This window comes from Anomalospiza imberbis, chromosome 4, assembly GCF_031753505.1.
Source record: "Anomalospiza imberbis isolate Cuckoo-Finch-1a 21T00152 chromosome 4, ASM3175350v1, whole genome shotgun sequence".
In the NCBI taxonomy this organism is placed as follows: Eukaryota; Metazoa; Chordata; class Aves; order Passeriformes; family Viduidae; genus Anomalospiza; species Anomalospiza imberbis.
This window is the reverse complement of record NC_089684.1, coordinates 67,521,286-67,540,924: the sequence shown is the minus strand read 5'-3', so window position 1 is coordinate 67,540,924 and position 19,639 is coordinate 67,521,286. Positions and strand designations below refer to the sequence as shown.

The 19,639-nt window shown below is 43.3% G+C and overlaps 1 protein-coding gene and 2 long non-coding RNA genes across 7 annotated transcripts in view; 2 read left to right on the top strand and 1 right to left on the bottom strand.

Annotated features, from left to right (window-relative positions):
* The first annotated feature begins 1,183 nt into the window (after nt 1-1,183).
* The window catches only part of LOC137473184 (charged multivesicular body protein 3), a 36,199-nt gene continuing 17,743 nt past the window's right edge, over nt 1,184-19,639 (top strand). Inside the window, exons 1-5 of one of the 5 annotated variants that reach the window (XM_068188993.1) lie at nt 1,201-1,485; nt 1,838-2,093; nt 4,178-4,317; nt 14,008-14,123; nt 16,117-18,250. In XM_068188993.1, the coding sequence (XP_068045094.1) occupies nt 1,868-2,093; nt 4,178-4,317; nt 14,008-14,123; nt 16,117-17,695 (2,061 nt within the window). In that variant the 5' untranslated portion in view covers nt 1,201-1,485; nt 1,838-1,867 and the 3' untranslated portion in view covers nt 17,696-18,250. Of the gene's footprint in view, nt 1,486-1,837; nt 2,094-2,900; nt 2,921-4,177; nt 4,318-14,007; nt 14,124-16,116; nt 18,251-19,639 lie in introns of those variants that run through there. The other 4 variants (XM_068188999.1, XM_068189000.1, XM_068188994.1 and 1 more) reach the window with 4 other exon arrangements.
* Nucleotides 4,184-8,888, bottom strand: LOC137473188 (uncharacterized). Its single transcript, XR_010998634.1, has 2 exons — nt 5,677-8,888; nt 4,184-5,272 (listed from the first exon to the last, which is right to left on the bottom strand). It is a non-coding gene; the product is annotated as an uncharacterized lncRNA (long non-coding RNA).
* Nucleotides 12,359-12,661, top strand: LOC137473190 (uncharacterized). The gene is made up of 2 exons (XR_010998636.1): nt 12,359-12,476; nt 12,517-12,661. It is a non-coding gene; the product is annotated as an uncharacterized lncRNA (long non-coding RNA).

Below are 19,639 nucleotides of genomic sequence, written 5' to 3'. Positions count from 1 at the left end.
CTGGAAAAGAACCCTGTTCCTGGGGCACTCCAGGGCTCAGAGCCTGCCTGAGGCCCTCTGACAGGTGATGGGAAATGTGTGTTTTATTGACTGTCCCCTGGCTCCACCAGCTGCAGGGACAAAGCCACTCCCTTGACTTTTGCCAAGGGCAAAGGATTCATCTTACTGATGCTTTGCCACCTGCTCATTAGGGAGATGGGCCCTGGCTTAGGCAGGGCAAGTTTCCCAGGCTGCAGTGGCTGTGAAGGAGGGAACAGCACTTGGCTCTGTGAGCCCCTCCACCGGGCTGTGCCTCTGGGACCTTCTGTCCCACCTGGTTCTGCCACCCGAGACTTGCAGCAAACCCAGCACAGCTGCTGAAATCCCTTTGTATTTAACAGAGTAGCACCAGCAGATACAAGGTTTGCAGTCCACTTTTACCTATTCCAGATAAAAATGTTGAAGAATAAAGTTGTACGACACCCAGTGGAAGGGCACAACATTTACCAGCCCATAAGAGCTTTGTGAGTGGCTACATCTGCAATCCCTCCACTCTTCCCCTTTCAAGAACCAAAATGAGCCCATTCCTGAAAAACAGTGTCATGAATTTTCTCCTGGCAGAGGCTGTGTTGGCCACGTCACAGAACGAGCTGAACATGGACTGTTGAGTTTTTTCCTTTTAAAATTATATCAACACAACGAGAAACCTTTAAATGTGTTTTAAAGGCTCTGAGGAGTACAGTGATTTAAAGGCTTTTTTCCAGATCAATATTAGTGTGCCTTTTTGAAAACTGATAGTACAGAATTACAGCATGTACACTCTGGGGGGTTCTCAGTGTTTTCAAATTTAAGCTGTGCTATTTTTGTGCTCATCTGTATGAGCTGCCAATTTTCATGCAAATTATGGATTCTTAAAATAACTGAATATACAGAAGCACTGTTGAGTTTCTTTCAGAGGAGAGCCTTCATCTCAACACAGTAGCTTGACTTTTTTGTAGCAAGCCAAGTGGTATCTTTGCAGGCCAACACTTCTTGTACAGCCCGGCATGGTTCTTCGAGGATCCACTTCAGCAGGGGTCCATGCTGCGCTCCAAAACGCTTCCAGTGGGAGCACAGACCCAGCTTAAGCCCTTGTCGGAATCGGGGTGCAGCTCACGCTTGCCTTTGGCTGTCGATTTGGCACAAGCTCTCAGCGCTCGAGTGCCGAGGCAAAGCTGCAGAGTCCGAGTTCCGACCCGCGCAGATGAATCTCACTGTGGAATTTGCTTTCGCGCCAGCCAAGGGCTGGGAGCGGGGCTGGCGTGCGGGGATGAGGAGCGGAGGGATCATCCCTACAACCAGCAGCCCGAATCCAAATAAACTTGTGTCCACTGAGCTGCACTAAAACTGCCCGAACAGATCGGCCCTGCAAATATCGGCCCCCAGTTCTGGCTCTGTAAATATTTTTCTTGTAATGAAAAGCGTCAGCCGAGTCGGATCCTGCCCTCTCCCTCCTCGATATCCGAGGTATTATATATATTATTTTTCTCGCAGCAAGCGCAGCCGCAGGGTCCAAAGTTGCCGCCGGGGACAGGGACGCGACCGCCCCCCGAGCCCGGTGGTGCGGGGTCGGGCCGCAGTGCTGAATCACGGCGGGGGGGGAGGGGGGGAAGAAGAAGGGAAAGAAGGGGAAGGGGAAAGGAAAGAAAGGGAAGGGAAGGGAGAAAAGGGGAAAAAGGGGCAGGGGGGCGGTGCCGGCTGCTCACGTCACTGTTATGTCTCCGCGGCTCCGCCGGGGCGGGGACAGCGGCGGGCGGGAGGCGGGGGGGCCGCGGCCCCGCTCCCCTGATAGCCCCCGCTCCCCTCCCTCCCTCCCCAGCCCGGCCTCCGGCTCGGCGCTCCCGGGAAGATGTGGGTGAAGCTGTGCTGTTTGCTGCTCTACTTCCTGGCGCTCTTCGTGCTGGCCCGGGTGTTCGAGGCCGTGGCGTGGTACGAGAGCGGCTTCCTCGCCACGCAGCTGGTGGACCCGGTGGCGCTGAGCTTCAGGAAGCTGCGGACCATCCTGGAGTGCCGCGGGCTGGGGCACTCGGGGCTGCCCGAGAAGAAGGATGTGCGGGAGCTGGTGGAGAAGTCAGGTACGCGGAGCTCCCCGGTGACCCGGGGGGACGGACGGAGGTCGGTGCCCGGCCACCCCCGCGTGGGCTCCGGCCGCCCTTGGATGGAGACGCGGGCGCTGCTTCCCTTCGCAGGGCGCGTTTGGGGAGCGAGCTGGCTGCCCCCAGCAAGGGGGTCCACGGAGGGAGCCCGGCGACCTCGGGGGGTGACGGTCAAAGCCCGGCGGCATTATGAGCCGAGTGGGCTGTGCCGAGTGAGAGGCCTGCGCTGGACGGGGCACCAGCAGCGGCCCTTCCCTTCCCTTCCCCGCCCGGCCCTTCCCTGCCCTTCCCCGGGAGTTGCGCTGCGGGCGGTCGGGTCAGTGCGGGTGGCACAGATGCGACCGAATGTCGTCTGCCGTGAAAAACGAGGAGGAGAGACTCCAAACAGCTGCGGTAGGCTACTGTTTACAGCTGGGGCCAGCTCGTTCCCCGGTATTCCCACCCGATTGCTGGGTTCATTACAGGTACGATTGTCAAGATGGGCCCCAAGGAAAGCGATGATTTCATAGCTGAAGAGCACAAGGGACGGGTACCCAGGGTTGAGATGGTTTTATACAAGGGGAGCAGAACTAGTTCCTGCATATAAAAAACCAGCTTGAAAAAAGGCAGGAAGGCATTTCAGAAGTAAGGAGAACCAGGTGAAGGAGATGGACTTCTCGGGGCTGACGAAGAGCAGCGGAGATGTCAAGAATGGTAGAAGTGTCCTAAAAGTAAGGATGCTGCCTGGAGCAGTTGGAGGGAGCTGGCCCCGAGGACTGGGAGATGGGGCTGATGTAATAGCTCTAGTGCCAGCCAAGCAGGAAAATGTGAGTAGTTGCTTTTAAATCAATGATGGAAGGGCTGGTGATCCAGGCAGTGAGGGTCTGTAATGTCTGGACAGGGAGGGAGAAGGATTTGTATGGATGTAGTGCCTGCCATATAGCCTTTAAAAATGCTCGTTTAAATAATTGATATTAATTCTGGGCATTTAAATCGAATTTGCTGTTACTATTCATTGTTTATTTATGGGTTTATGTTGTTTATTGGCTTTGCTGCTCCAACAGTAAAAAGCATTAGGCACTTTCACTTTTGTTTCCAATCACTTTCACTCCTTGGCTGTCAGGTACTTCCATGATGTCATGATGTTTGGGTTGCATATGCTGCAGGGAAGTGTTTAACTCCAAACAAACTGTATTAACCAACTTCTTCAAATGTCAAGGAAACACTTCTCATACCAACAGGCTTTGCAGCATTTTTCTGTGGTTGCGTTTTGGTTTTTTTTCCCCCCTCTAGATTTTATGAATATTTTTGCAAACCCCTAAAGGGTTTCAGCTGTTGCATTTATTTTTATCTTTTTAAGGAAACTGGTTTTGGACAAAACTTCATTTCTTAAAGCTTAGTAGATTAGTTACTAGAATGCAGGTTGTCATTAACAGTGTTTGTAATGATTGTGAAACAAAACACGAGAAGGAAATGAGATTACGAAGGAAACGTAATCAGATGATTTTACCGTGAGCTCTTTATGTTGCTACATTTGGAGTTCATGGGAACTTTTCCCAACTGTGCAAACAAAAGCCAACAGCTAAATTATTCTGCCTGAGATTTTTACTAGCAACAGGACCACATACACCGGGTTTTGGTCCAGAATTAATGATAGAAATTCTGGAAGGCTGTTTTAATTATTAGTGTTAAGAAACTGCTTGCTGCAAAATTGCAATCCTGTGAAACAAAAGCAAAGATGTATCGACTAAAATTGCTCTCAGCCTCTGAATGTTGTTATTTGCAGAGAATGAGCCTTAGAAGAAGTTCTTTTATTCCTTTGTGTGCTCGTGCATGTGTGGTGCATCTGTGTAATCAGAAGCAGAGCATTCATGTCTTCTGTGGTCTGACTGAAGACAAATTGTTCACAGTCACATCACCAGAGATAGAATTATAGTAACAACTTAAGGTTTAGCTACCTTTGTACTGAAAAGGTTCTCTGAGCAACCATGCAAATATAGTTAGTTAAACTGTTACCAGAATCCATGAAGTAGTCTTTCTCTGGTGCATTTGAATTTAATTTTTCCAATTCTCTCCTTTTTTAGGAGACCTCATGGAAGGAGAGCTTTATTCAGCTCTCAAGGAGGAAGAGGCCTCTGAATCGGTTTCCAGTACAAACTTCAGTGGTGAAATGCATTTCTATGAGCTTGTAGAAGACACAAAAGATGGGATCTGGCTGGTACAGGTATATAAATTTGACCTTTTGTTTTAATATACATTGATCACACCCAAAATGTGTTTCAAAGGAGGAGTTTATGAGGGTAGTTAACTAGTTGTAAAAGCTTGTAACAGAGAGATGGTGACAAAGATGAGCTTCGTTGGGGAGATGAGGAATGGAGAAATAAAACAAGAAAGGCTGGAAGTGCCAGAGTTCCTATACAGACAGGAAGAAAAAAAAAAAAAAACCTGTTATTCTTTGGATTGCTTTTTGAAAATTGCAATCAGAAAAGAAGCAGAGCAGCAGCACACACTGAAGTACGCAGAGTATACAAGTCCTTGTCCCCGGGTTTTTAAGAGCCTTGTAATGTGTGAAGGAGGTGCCTTAGTACAGATGCTCCCAGCTGGCACAGGCTCCTGGTGCTGCTCTTCCTTTTGGTTGCATCACATGCTCACACCCAACCAGTTTAAGTTTCTGCTTGTTTAAGGGGCTTAGAGCACTTAAAAAATCTCTGTTGGCCCTTCACAAAGGCAGGAAGGATCTCAGTCTGCCAACTTCCCAGACTAGCAGGCTGCTTCTGTGACATATTCCAGTGGCTTGAAGCTAACTTTCTCCCAAGCCTTTTGTGCCCAGCAGTTTTACAGTCTGTTTTCCAAGGGCTGCATGAGAACAAGAGATCATTTAGGAAAATAAAGACAGACTTTTTCCAATAGGATTTTGAAGCAATTAAACATCATTCCTGAGAACATAAGTAACCTAGACCAAAATGTTGAAGTTATTTTTCTATGTCAACTTCTCTGTTGACATAAGGGTAAGAGGGTGTTTTTTAAGGCATACGTTTCCTCCTAACAGGCACATCAGATGAATTCCCCACCAGGCAATTAATTGTTCCATTGACAGCTCCTACCTGGTTTGTCTGATCTCACTTCATGTTTTCTATTTAACATGAAGTCATTAAATCTTAATAATCTTATTTTTTAGACTATTGTAAATGCAGGTGAATGCGGTGGGAAGAAACGATGTTTGACTCCAGTTCAGAAGGCTGAATGATTTCTTTATTATAACTATGCTACAATACATTAACATGCTATTTAAAGGAGATACTAAAACTACATACTCACTTTTTCTAACGACCATATCTAACTTAACTAACAACTCCTGGCCCTCTCGCTCTAGTCCAGACCCAGGTGGATCTGACTGGCCATCAGGCTCAAACAATCCTCACCAGAATCTAATTAAGCAATCACCCCAGGTAAACAATTCTCCAAACACATTCCACATGGGAAAAACAAGGAGCAGAAATAGAAATTGTTTTCTCTTTCTTCTCTCTGTGCTCCTCTATGAAAAAATCCTGAGAGAGAGAAGAATGTACCTGCCACATTAGACCTGCACTGTTACCACATCAGATCTCATCCCAAAATAGACAAAAGGACCTATTACCTTCAGACTTGGAATGGCATTTGTGTTTTGGGAGAGATATATTTGGAGTTTATTGAATCCAAGTTTGAGGTTTAAATCATACAGGAGGGTATTCTTCAAGCAGAGAGAGAGTGCTGAAAGGCCGTTTACATGTCCCCAAGCTAGTTGACAAATACAAGCGTGAATATGCTGTGAAAAACCTTCCCTCCTCCCTGTGCAGCTCAAAAGGGTGAAATATGATAGTTCTCTGTTGTCTCTTGCTTGCAGAATGTTACTTGTAATGTATTTTCCACTAGCATCCTAATAGCAGGTCAGATAGGCTGTGTTTTGATATCTCCAGTCTGATGAATGTTGTCATCATTCTGGGAATATTTGCACAGCTATTCAGTTGGTCACAATAGCTGTGGAAAAAAAAAATTAGTGGAATTTACAGAATAATTTACTTGCTGAACACCATTTGTCTGTTTCTCTACAATAAAAACCACAAGAGATGTTGAATTTCTATTTTTCGTTCTTGCTTTTCTAGTTTTCATCACTTTGAGTTTTCATTTGCTCCATTCCCCACCACAACTCCTGTCTGGATAACTCCTGTGCTGGATTCTTCATGTCCTTTCACAGGTTTTCTTTTTCTTAGACCTCATCCCTGCAGAGCTGGTTTTTACCATTGCTTCCCTGTTGTAACTCTTGATTCCCTCCCTTGCCCATCCTCCTTTGCTGTTTGGAATCCTGTGGAAACCTTCCAGCTAATTAAGCAGCTCGATGCTCGTGCAGGGGAGCAAGGATGCCTCGTGGGTGGGTTTGGTGACCATGGGCAAGGTCAGAGATTCCCCTGCTCTGCTGCTGCTGGCTGGGAAGCAGAAAGGATCTCCAGGTCCTTTTCAGTATCCTGAACCCTGAATCCCTGTTCTCTGAGGACTGCTGGAAAGGAGCAGAGGGAGAGGAGCAGTTCTGCCTCAGCTGGCACAGTGGCTGTTGCTTGAGTTGGTTTGAACACTTTGTGATGGTGTATGAGAGGACTGAGACTTCAGAGATGATTTTTGTTTTCCAGTGCGTATAAATGAAATTTCTGATGTGGCACAGGCTAGGAGTGTGATAGCCATCACTGTCTGCAGAGAATCAAAGGAAAAAAGAGGAAACAATTAACTATTTCTTGACATGTTTGACAAAAATTGAGGTGTGAGTTTATAATTTAGAGTCAGCAAGATGAGTTCCTTGAAGAAAGTCAAAGTCAGTACACAGGGAATAAGTGTTTTGTGGCTTTGTTTCTTTATTTTGTGGAAATCCACATGCAAAGCATCCTGGTGCAGTGGTAATTTGTTTACCAGTGTAGCTGTTCACAGCTCCTGTGTGGCACTTCCACAGAGCCACAGACAGCAGCATGTTCTTTCTCCTATTAGCTCATGATCTCATCACCTTTCCTTTTATGCTGTTCTTCTCGCTTGCAGCTGCTGCTGTGCACTTCTTTGGCTGGCAGGGAGGGTGACTTGTAGTTTCTGGAGCTGCTTCTCTTGTTGGTTAGGGGAGTTGTATGTAATGTTCTTACTTTTCCAGGCTCTGGTTAGTCTCTAGAAGCCTGTCACATCCAACAGTATTGTAGTCAGTATGGCTTTTGAAGATGATCTACAGATAAAACTCCTCTCTGAATGAAGTTAAAATCCAAATGAATGTATATTTTTGTTTTAGAAGTCTCTGCTATAACATAGTGGCAGAGAGAAGTAAGGGGAACTTTCTTCTTGGCGTTGAAGTACGAGGACAGACCTTTTGATTGTCTGGTAGAGCTGCAAAGGCCATTATTATGGATATAAAATTCTGCAGTCTATTCTGCATCTCAGTTTCTAGTTCAAGTGGTGTAGTCACAGGGCAAGGGATGTGCCTACAGCATTTTGGTGGTGATGGTTGTTTGTTCTTCCTTTTGCTTGCACGTAGGATGAGTGATTTTCATATTTATTTGCATTCTGAATTTTGCCAGGTGATCAGCTGTTCTTGCTAAAAAGAAACAAAGTGGAAACACTAAATTCTTTCAAAATACATAATTCAGTATTTGTGTCTTTTCCAATACCCTTCAGAATCATTTACCACAGGACACCTGATTTTAAATTTCAGTTTTTTTTCTTGAGGGGCTTCATATCCAGTCAAGGGGGCTGGAATCCTTGTAGTGCCTGTGTATCTGTGTTAACTCATTGCAGAAGCTCATTTATTCTCAATCTCTGACTTAACTGAGAGCATAACTGACTGTCCAGATCAGTACATAGGTCACCTCTCCTCCCTGGAGAAACTGCACATAATTTTGAGGTGGTTAATTTTTGCGTGCTTTGATGGATGTAGTCTTTGCCTATTTTGATGTGATTTCTCACAATCTCTTTCTCAGAAAAGAAAGGCAAAAAATCTCCAGATATCTGCAGTCCATATGGGTGGATTCTGAATGAGTTGTGAATTCTTAGGAAAGAGTCTAAGTGGAAATTCAGTTCCATTAGCACGTTGTCAAATAATAAACAGAAAGTGAGATGTCTCAGAATTAATAGAAGTGCAGGCATTCATGTAGAAACTTACTGACATTATCTGGAATAAGTGAGCTTTTTTCCCAAGCTTCTAATAAGTAAATTACCAGTCCATTTATAATTAATTATATTTTTACTTCTGTTTTTTATATAGAAACAGAGTTTGCAGCATAGCTGTTGACAAAAAAGGCTTCTATGACTAGAGTTTTTGAACCTTTTGATCTTTGTGGACCCCTAAAAATCTTCTAGGGCACGCATGGAATCTTTACAGCAATATTGAGTTTCCTCTGCTCATTTACCCTCTGCAGGCACTGTGCAGGAGTGCATGGGTGTCTCAAACTGAAACCACTGAACCAGGCAGACAGTTCTCATGTTCATACAACCTTACCAGCTCATTAAATGCGTTAGAAATCACTTTTGTCTTTGGCAGACCACACAGGTTTTTTCGGATTCAAAAGCCTGTATTCCTCGTGTGGAGAGTGACTTTGTAAGGCCAGGTGAGACTCTCTCCTGAGAGAGCTACCTGGATGTGTGTGTGTGCAGCAGGGAATGGTGTCCCTTACTTAATGGGTTTTGTTCTTCCTGATGGTGTAAAGTCTGTCACAGTGCCCAGAGCTGAGGAGCACTTGGAGTCCTCGTCTTTGTGGCTGAGCTGTAAAACCAAGTTGTGACAAATCACTGTGTATTTGAAATTGTGTGCTGTTGGTATGAGCAGGTGTGCCTGACACTTGCTGTCCCAGCTAGAATTGGTTAAAATAATGAGAGCTGGAGCACATGAGGTGTTTGTTCTGCTTTTGCCCCTCTGTGACTCATTGTCATACCTTGTGATATTTGAACGCTTTTAAGTTGTGAGCGAGCTTCAAAACTTCCTGAGAACAAATCTCGTTCCTGTGACCTGCTTTGAGATCTCTGCATACCTGTCTGAAAGAAATTGAGCAAAATCTGATTTAATTGCACGGAATGCAGGATAATGCTCAAGTACTTCAGGGGTAGCAGAAAAGGAGTCTGTCTTTGCATATTGCATTGCTACAACAGACTCTTAACATCAGCTGTGCTTCCTCAAGCCTCTTCAATTTCAGTCGTATTCTTACTTGTGTTTTAAGAATCTGTGTTTCATAAAATAATCGTTAAAAATGCTTAATGATACTTGGAAATAAGGAGGAGCTGGATCTGTGATGGTTATAAAGTAGCTATTGCAATATTGATGTGCCTGCCCAATACACTTTGGGTTTGGATTAGGCAAGAGAGGCAAAGTGTCTTGCTGACTTAGTCCTTCTTTTCCAAGTGTTTGTATCTTTCTGGCTCTGGGATATTTGCTTTTAAAGTCTGTTCTTTAATGTCATAACTCTGACTGCTTTAATATATAGATCAAAATCTATTTTTCTAATTCCTTTCTTGATTGAACTCTTTGGGGGTAATTCTGTGTAATTCAGTGTCATGAGAACTCTTCCATTGCAAAAGCTCTCTGTTCAATTGTCTTTTGAAATCATCAGAATCTCAGCACTTACAGTATTAGAGAGATGGTAATTCAGACCCTGCAGTCAGCCAATCCTCTGGCCTGGGTTAGGGAGCAGATCCATTCTGTGAAATTGTTAAATAGCAGGGTTACTGTGATCCTACTGGATTCCCTTATCCCCTTAATGGATTAATTGAGTTGCCTTCATTGTCTTGTCACTCTGACACGTGATATGTCACAGATTGTGAACATAGCTAATAATAAGCAAAGCTGAGAGGTTTTTGCTTCTCCAGACATGGTGTTTGTTTCCCATCTGTGTTAGCTGATCTCCTGAAAGGTACCTTCTCCCAGGAGCTTGGGCTTTATTTCTGTAACATTAAATAGAGTGTATTATTGAATGGGACCTTTCTGATGAGCTAGTTCAGCTTTCTGCTAGACTGTACAATATGTGTTTAGAAAATATTTTGCTGTCTCTCTTACACTGTAACTTGTTCAAATACTCCCGTTGACTGTTTTCTTCTTGGAAATGTGTGTCTGACTTCTGGCTTGGGTGTATTCAGGGCTAATTTGTTCCTATTTGGCATAAATTGTCATTGCCCTTTAGTTTCACAGAGTCCTGATGCCAGCCACACTCCTCCCAGTAAGTGAGGTCAGTCAACCAGTTTGTTTTGTCAGGTCTGATATACCCTGGGCTTTGCTTGTTTTGCAGCCAGTTAATATTGATGACTTGTGTTTTCTTGTGGAGCAGCTGATAGCCCCAAGCGTTTCCTCCCATCGCTGTTTCTAACCGAGGAACTCCCCAAGTGTCCTGTTCATTACTGAATCCATTTTCATGTGTGACACTCTGCATTACAAGATTTGTGCAGCTCTTCCTGCATGGTGTTGTAATCCTCTTTCCCACATAGATGTGCTTCCCCGTTTTATGTCTACTACAAATGGCTTTGGGAGACTTCAGGTTCCCACAGGAAGGGCATTAATGGGAATAAATGCTGAACTGAGCTCTAAGGTAAATCTATTAAGAAGTCTAAGTTTCTGGCATTTTGATGACTTTTTGCTGTAGGAAATTTCTTGCTCATTTTAGAGCTACCTTTTTTTTTCACTCACTAGAGAAGCCTATCTGTAGCTCTCATGTAATTTTTCCATGTGGCAGAATACATGATACACTCTCAAACTACCAACAGGGTACTGCATTCCCTTTTTCTCTTGAAACTCAGTTCTTTTCCTTCAGGGAAAGTTTCTCTCACTCAAGAATGATACATCTTTAGTAGTTGCATGCTGGAAGGAGGTGGAAAATGCAACTGTCTCTGCACCTCTAAATTCTTTTACAGTTTTGCATCCTATTGGATTCAACCTGGTGGGATTTTTTTTTTTCATTTGCTCTTAAATATAGCTACAAACTTCTGTCCTGTCAAAATGTGAATTGGTCTGACAGGGGTTTGCAAGAAATTTTCACAGGTTCACCTGTGATCCTGTGTGCTTGTGCTACAGTTCTAGGATAGAGATGTCCTGCTTACTCTGATTTAAGTGTATTAAGTTATTTGACTTCTGCTTCCACCTTCAGGTGATGTAGTTTCTTCCCATAAATTTGCTAACTGGTCCATGGCCAGCCACCCCCTCCCCCCTTCACTGAAAACTGAGTCACGGTATTAATTTAACTATAAAAAGAAAATTATCTTACATTTCTATCCTGTCTTCATTGTTTGGTGATCCTGCTGCTTCTCCCCCCATTCTATTCGTATTCATATGACTGAAAAACCTTTTGGTACAGCTTGTAATAGTCTTTATGTGGTCTAACTTGAATAGCTCATTTTTCCTTACTTTTCTTTCCTTGCATATCTTTCTTTGATAGCTCTTCCTTTTGACCTTCATTTGAATCCTTGTAGATTGTCAAACTATTTCTAACCTCTCTTTGGAAGTGATTGCTAGGAAGAAGTGCAGGACTTGGCAACCTGTTTTTTTTCCTTACTTGAAATATAAAATCCTGATAGCTTTAACACCATGGGCTTGAAGAACTTCCAGGCCTCTTCCACATTCAAATTCCCAGTCTCCTCAGTCACAGGTTTTTAAGCTAAATTTCTTAACTTATCAAAATTCACACTTCTTAAATAAAATCTGTTACAAGTGTTTGCAGGTTATTTTTAATTTAAACTGAAGTTCATTTTGATTGCTTAACCTGCAGTATTTCCTTGGACTCCCTCATGCACAGGGGTAGTGACTGCTTTCCAAAATACAAAGCCTTGCCTTGGCATGGTGAACTCCTAGTGCTGTAAGTGGGTGTTGTCTGCAAGGAGCCACTGCAATGGACATGTTTAGTTGGAGTTTTTTTCCATAATGACATAAGAAAGCACAAGCCCAAAATATTTTATGAAGCTTCAGTGTGCAAAACAATAGCAGGGTTCCTCTATGTAGTTACAAAATACAGACTGCTACTTAGGTCATTGTTCTTCAGTATAAATAACTTTCTCCAGGAAGAAAGACTTTTTCATAGGAAAGCAATTAAGCTGCTGTTAAAAATTCCACCAGTACAGGCAGGTGACAGTAAAATATAATGGTGACTGTATTTGCAACAAATTTTTGTCTTGACACTTAAAAGGGAGTGTTGTGGTGCCAGGCAGAAGAAGCAGTGAGCAGGATCTGTCCTCCTGCACACATTAACACTTTCTCATCACTGTTTAAGAACATGCACACAGTTTTGGAAGAAGCCAGTGTCTGAGTAGTTGTACCAAAGAGTAATCCAGTCACCAAAGTTTTACTTCTGTGCTTACTAATAAAACATAGTGATTCCTTGCCACGTTGCCATTTATCATGCCATAGTAGCTCCGAGGATATGTTAAGGATATTATGTGGCTTTAGGGTGTCTTTAGGAATTTGGTCTCCCTTGACTGAAGTGCATGAAAGGAAGAAGTTTAAAATACCCAAAGCTTCAGTCACATTGGGTGATGTAATACAGTAGATTTCCCAGCTGGTTGTCTCAGTGCATGATGGTTACATTTACCTAGTCCAAAAGGCTTTTCTGTATGATGTGTGTGTTTTAAGAATAACTTGAAGGATTCTTACCTAGATTTTCACCTCCAGTGTTATTTAAACATTTTGGGCTTAGTGGAATAGGAATGTAATCTGTGACTTCAGTTTGTTTCCCTATGCAGAACATTCTGCTTGGTGAATTCTATTTTAAGATTCTGAGAGGCTGCTACTTACCACAAAGCAGATAATATTTATGAGCCTCAAAAGCTGGACACACTTTCTAGGTTGAATCTCAGCATGTCCACAGAGATCTGTTAATCATGGTGACAGCCCAGCTTCCAGGGACAAGCTGACATTTGAGGTTATTAAGTCAGAAAACGATTGGGATGAGTTTAATGGTGGGTAAACAAATATCTAACAAATGGAAGTTTCAATATTTAATTTAAAAATATATTTTAAGTGGCTGCCAGTAAGCCTGCAGAAGCATGTGAAGCATTTCTAAAATAGAAAATGCGATGGCTCATGGAATAGTGCATGATCAGTCATGTCATTCAAAATTACCTGTCAGCTGGTGGCAGGCAGAGTTTTCTTCTCCTTGTGGGGTTTTTCCCCTCCCTATACAGTTATAAGTCAGAGGATGAATGGTGCTTCTTCGTCATCTGTGTCAGTAGAAGCTTGCAGTGAGGTAAACTGAAGTACTACTTTAATATCCTGGGTTGGAGCAAATTAAACCTTGGGATATATCACAGCAAGTGATAATCCTGAAGTGGCAGATGGGACACTGGAGTCGGTGGAACAGTCACATAAAGTTGCAGAGTGAGTCACGGGCAAAGCTGGAAGGAGTCAAGACCCTTAGGCATTATCTGGGAGTTTAATCGGTAGTTTCCACTGCTCAGGAATGGCTGTTGGCAGTTTAATCTGGTACCAGGTACATGCATTCTCACTCATTCTGCTTGCTCTGAGACAATGCTTTTTTGGTATATTGTAACTTCTGAGGGAGAATTGTAATAAAATGATGGTCTTTGTTTTATTGCAAAGAAGAGGAACCTGCTGCACCCCTCTCTCCCCTACTATGAACTGGTTAATGATAATTTTGTTATTTTACCATAGTTTTTATTAACTACCACTGATTTTAGTATCTTAAAATGTTCTTAACATGATGATGCACTTCTTTCTCTCTGCAGAACCACATTTCTGTCTTAGCACTTCAGTCTCCAAAGACATTTACCATGACTCCCAGTTGTACATTCATACTCTGTGTCCTAAAAGAAGGGAAAAGAGTATCAAGCATGACCAGCATTCTGTTTTCTTGAAACTTGCTCTTTATTTCAGGAACCAAACTGACTGTGATACTAAACTAGTATTTCCTTTTGGCAATAGGTCATAGCAAATGACAGAAGCCCACTGGTGGGTAAAGTCCACTGGGAGAAAATGGTGAAGAAAGTCTCAAGATTCGGCATACGTACTGGCACTTTTAACTGTTCCAGTGACCCCAGGTATATCCTTAAAGGATTATCTAAACCCCAAGAATATCTTGAGGCTCAGCTGTGTTCTAGCAGCAGGGCTTGCTGTGTTGTAAAAGTAGCTGTGACAGAAGGTGGCTTTATTCATGTTTTTATCTCTCCTAAAGTCTGCTCAGAATGCTCCATTGCATTATTTATCAGCTCTGCAGCTTCCTAAAGCATCGTGTGGGAAATGCATGATTAGACTGTGGAAAGCATAATACGGCAGTGGAGAGGAATGAACAGAAGAGCTTGGCCTTCCAGCCTAGGCATTCAGGGAAAGGAACTGCTTGCTTAGGACAAAGCTGAGTATATCAGTTTTATAGTCATTATATCACCGTCTGGAAGGGGAAACACAGGTTAACATGGACCTTGCATACAGTGCCTGCCTCCCAGAATTACTGACAAATCCTGTTCCCTGACAAATGTATGTTTATATATAAACTGGCACACACCCTTGGACAACACACAGTGTGCTGTGCAAGAGTCACTGTGTTTGCATATGATTTCTAACAAGGAAGAAGAGCAGAGCCAAAGAAGCTATTAATAATTCTCTGCTGCTGTAAAAAGAGGCTTTTTTAAAACATTTTGTTGGAGGCGTTTGCTTTACATGACAGGAGACTTTGTCTAGAATTCCAGTGGCACGTACGGATACGCACATCTTATACAGCTTAAGTCCTAAATGTTTACAGAAATTTCAGTGTTAATCATAAGAGGAAATTCTTAGGCTTTGTAGTGCTTATGCAAAATAATCTTGTATTTGAACATCTTAAAAATTTGGCAGTGTTTCTCTTTGCATATCTCCTAAGTAGCCTTAATGTTCTGATCAAACACCATGTTCTAAATGAATTCATTTTTTAATACACGAAATGTTTTGTCAAGTAAACCCTTGTGAATAGTTTTCATCAGGTTGCAGCTGAAATTCAGATGAACACTACATGCTGCAGTAATCAGGACACCTTTATTAGTAGGGTAATATCCTACAGCTGTTCCTAAAAATGCTGCATTCATTTTCCTGGGAAGGGGAGTTGTAATTGTCTAAATACATGTTGACAGACCAAAACCACGGAGGAGCTAGGTAAGATGGCTGGTGAATGAGGCTGGTGATCTCAATGTGCAGGGTTCTCAGACACTGCATGCCTGTTGGCTCTGTCATATTTTGATTGTTGAAGGAGGACTAGATAATTGGGTGTAGTGATATTGGTAGGAAAGATGCATGAGAGAAGGGATCTTGTGAGAGTTGCTGTGCTCTGGACCATGACTCAGGGTTCAGCCATGAAGAGCCTCTTCTTTTAGTTTTGGATTTGGGCTTCATCCCATCTGCCTGCCAGACAGCATGGGTATTTTTTTAGCCCAAATCATCCAGCACCATGTGTGACCTTCCTGTTCCGCTGGTTTTGTGGCCAGCTCTCTCACCTCACCCCTTAGCCTGTCTGCTTCTTGACAAAATGGTCCCAGTAGGAAGTGGGCACTTGTCAGCTTCATTAAAGCAACTGCAAACAGACCAGTGTCTGCTCAACTTCATCCTACAGCTGCTTGGCAAAACCAGGATGGAAGGAAGCACTGGTAAAGCTGTGGGATATTGAGTTACACTGAAGTGGTTTTCTTCTTGCCTGGAAGGCCAAGGAAAAGTAGCTTCTAATACTAAAGCTTTAAAGCAAAGGGTCAGCTTGTGTATTATTCAGATCCAGTTACAAAGCATCAATGGGTGCATGGCCTTGTTTACTTTAATGACCCGTGAAAATTAACACCATTCCTCTTCCTGTTTTATGAATGCATATCTCTTTACAATATTCCTGTAAGGTATGAAAGTATTATAAGAATAAATATGCTTTGTGAGAGAATATTAGGTACCCTTATTTCCTGCTATTATATTATAAGGGTTCCTAGGTGCCCAGCATGTCTCATTTTTGTGCTTAGAATAGAAATGTAAGGACTCAGTTCTGGGGTTATGAAACTGGAATCTAACCTACCATTTTCTTTGTAGATACTGCAAGAGGAGGGGTTGGCTGAAATCCACCCTCATTATGTCGGTTCCACAAACCAGTACCTCCAAGGGAAAAGTAATGCTTAAGGAATACAGCGGGCGCAAGATTGAAGTGGAGCACATCTTCAAATGGATCACAGCCCACGCTGCCTCTCGGATCAAAACCATCTACAACTCTGAACATTTGAAAGAAGAATGGAACAAAAGTGACCAGTACCGGGTGAAAATATACCTGTTTGCCAACCTCGACCAGCCTCCGGCGTTCTTCTCTGCACTAAGTGTAAAGTTTACTGGAAGAGTAGAGTTTATTTTTGTCAACGTGGAAAACTGGGACAATAAAAGTTACATGGCAGAAATTGGTATCTACAAGACACCATCGTACATACTGAGGACTCCTGAGGGGATTTACAGGTATGGAAATAACACTGGTGAATTTATATCACTACGTGCCATGGATTCCTTTTTGCGCTCGTTGCAACCAGAAGTTAATGATTTATTTGTGTTAAGTTTAGTTTTGGTTAATCTGATGGCTTGGATGGACCTGTTTATTACACAAGGTGCCACTATAAAGCGTTTTGTGGTTCTTATAAGCACTTTAGGGACGTATAATTCACTATTAATTATTTCCTGGCTACCAGTGTTAGGTTTTTTGCAACTACCCTACTTAGACAGCTTTTATGAGTACAGTTTAAAACTCTTCAGGTACTCTAACACAACGACATTGGCTTCTTGGGTGAGGGCAGATTGGATGTTCTACTCTTCACATCCAGCCCTCTTCCTCAGCACGTACCTTGGCCATGGTTTACTAATTGATTACTTTGAGAAGAAGCGAAGGCGCAATAACAACATGGATGAAGTAAATGCTAATAATCTGGAGTGGCTGTCGAGCCTGTGGGACTGGTACACCAGCTACCTGTTTCATCCCATTGCTTCTTTTCAACACTTCCCTTTTGACTCAGATTGGGATGAAGACCCGGATTTGTTCCTGGAGCGGTTGGCCTTCCCCGATCTCTGGCTTCACCCTCTGATACCCACTGATTATATAAAAAACTTACCCATGTGGAGGTTTCAATGCCTCAGCACCCATTCTGATGAGGAAATGCTGGAAACCTTTCCAGACAGCGAAAGTGACTCTGACAGTGAAAACAAAGAGGTCTTCAGTAGCGACAGAGAAGTCTCGGAGGACGATGAGCTGAGCACGTTCCACAGGTGCAGCGAAGGAGAGCGTCGGGGCGGCCTTGAGGCCTGTTCATGTGCCAGTCACTCTTGTCACCACGAGCCATGCCAACGCCAAGCCAGGTCCTACAGCTCGCACAGCTCTGCGGGTGACCTGGAGCCAGACTGGTCAGCCTGGCCCTCCGACATGTTGCACTGTACGGAATGTGTGGTGTGTCTAGAAAATTTTGCAAAGGGCTGCCTGCTGATGGGCTTGCCCTGTGGCCACGTGTTCCACCAGAATTGCATCATGAAGTGGCTGGCGGGCGGGCGACACTGCTGTCCCGTCTGCAGGTGGGCGTCCTACAAAAAAAAGCAGCCATACACACACCCGCAGCCTTTGTCGAGTGAGCCCCCGTCTTAGCTGTGTGCCCCTGTCTTTTTGTAAGCTTTCAGGATATTACTGCTTGCCTTTTAAATGTTAGTCACTTAAAAAATTACGTGGTTTGAAGTTTTAGTTTAAATGTTAGTGCAGTGAACTAAAATATACGTGATGCTAACGTTAATGACAGAATCATTTGGTTGCCTTGTATATTGAACTGAATGCAAACTTACCTTAAAAATAACTTGTTCTCTTCAACATCTGGAAACTTGATGCTGTTTTTGTTAAGCACAAAAATCAAGCCTACAAGAGAAGCGTATTCCAGCAAACATTTACAAGTTGGGATGTGGGTGAAATTGAAATTCTAATTGGAGACAATTGCTTAATTTAAGTGTTTCTTATTTTAGAGTCTCTCCTGCACATCTCTGTTGAATAATGTATGTTGTAAGACAGTACCATTTAAAAAGAAATTGGTGAAATAAATTATTTTAAAAGGAGATTTGTAATGTTAATTGTTTTGATAAATATTTTGTGTGTATGGTTACGGATGTCTTGCTGGCCTGATTTATCTGTGAAGACAATAAAAATATAACACAACTCCTGTGACTAAGAAATCATCTCCTAGGGATGCAAGAATTCAGTGCTCTGAGCCACTGGCCAAGGAGAAGGCAGTGGTGTTTCACTGGGAACTGTTTCCTTCATAAGTCTGCTGTTTTGAGGTGCTTCTCTGCTGGATGTGGTTTTCCAGTTGATTACAAGCTGCTTTTCCAGATGGAGACCCTCTTCTAGCAGCTGTCTCTGCAGTACCCTCATCTGCAGACATCTAGGAAGACTTCAGGGTAGCTCCCTCTACAGCCTCAAAGTAAACTGTTGAGAAGGAACAGGATATTGTCATGCAGTGACAAAAGTGGGTTGTAGAGGTAAAAATTGCCAGCTTCCAACTGTGCTGGTATTCTGAAGTGATTTCTGATTTCTTTGATAGTTCTTTGGAGCCATAAAAAATGAGTCTGTTTTCTTTTTATTTCAGTAGGAAACTCTGATTTTGGTTGTACGTTTCAGAAATCATCTGGCTGAAAATAGAGAGGAATTGTTGGTTGGAAAGAAAAAAGGAGGGGGAGGGGGAAGAGCAAGAGATTATGAGTAGAGGAAAAGGCTAAACTAGAAAGATATTTTCAGTTGTCTTATTTCTTTCCTAAATCTTGCCTATGTGATATGAAAGGAGGATAATGACATGAAGATGATGATAGGAAATACAAACACAGCTCCCCCTTGCAGTTACAACCCATCTCCCAGCGTCTTTATAGAGTTGGGAGGGTGGTGCTCACAGGGCTGCTGGCATTGTTTCATCTGTCCAGGGTACCTGGGCATGCTCTTTTTTATTAACAAATGTTTCACGGCTCGGTCACCAGGTGTGTTCCCAAGAGGTTGTTCATGTAATTAGCAGAAGAGCTGTTTTTAATTTACTGAGTCCTTTTTTCTCTCTCATTTCCTTTTTCCCAGGGCAGTACTGAAGCTGAGGGGTACAAGGGGCACAATATCAGCAACTCTCCTGTGGTCCAGAAAGTAATTTTTATTCCAGTTGAGACCTGCCAGTACATGTCCTGTCTCTGTCATTACAGCCTCGGCAGAGCAGCAGAGAGGCATAATGAGGGCAAAGATCATTTCTGCTTCCAATTTGTGCAGCAGCATGGCGTATGTGCTTGTCATGAGTAGCTGAAATCCACATTGTTTCAGGACTGTTTTGAAATCTGTACTGAACTGAGGCCTTGCCAAGGGAAAGAAGGTTTGTGAGTATAAATAAGGCTATAGATGAGGTGCTGACACACACAAGTGAGGTGCTGCATCACAGCCCGCTGTAGCCTTTGGCTGGTACCTCGGCAATTTGCCAAATGCTGTGAGTGCTGAGCTGGAGCAATGCTGGGTGCTCGTGGAGTGCAGCTCTGCTGCAGAAGGCTGACCTCCTCAGCCTCACACAGCCCCAGCAGC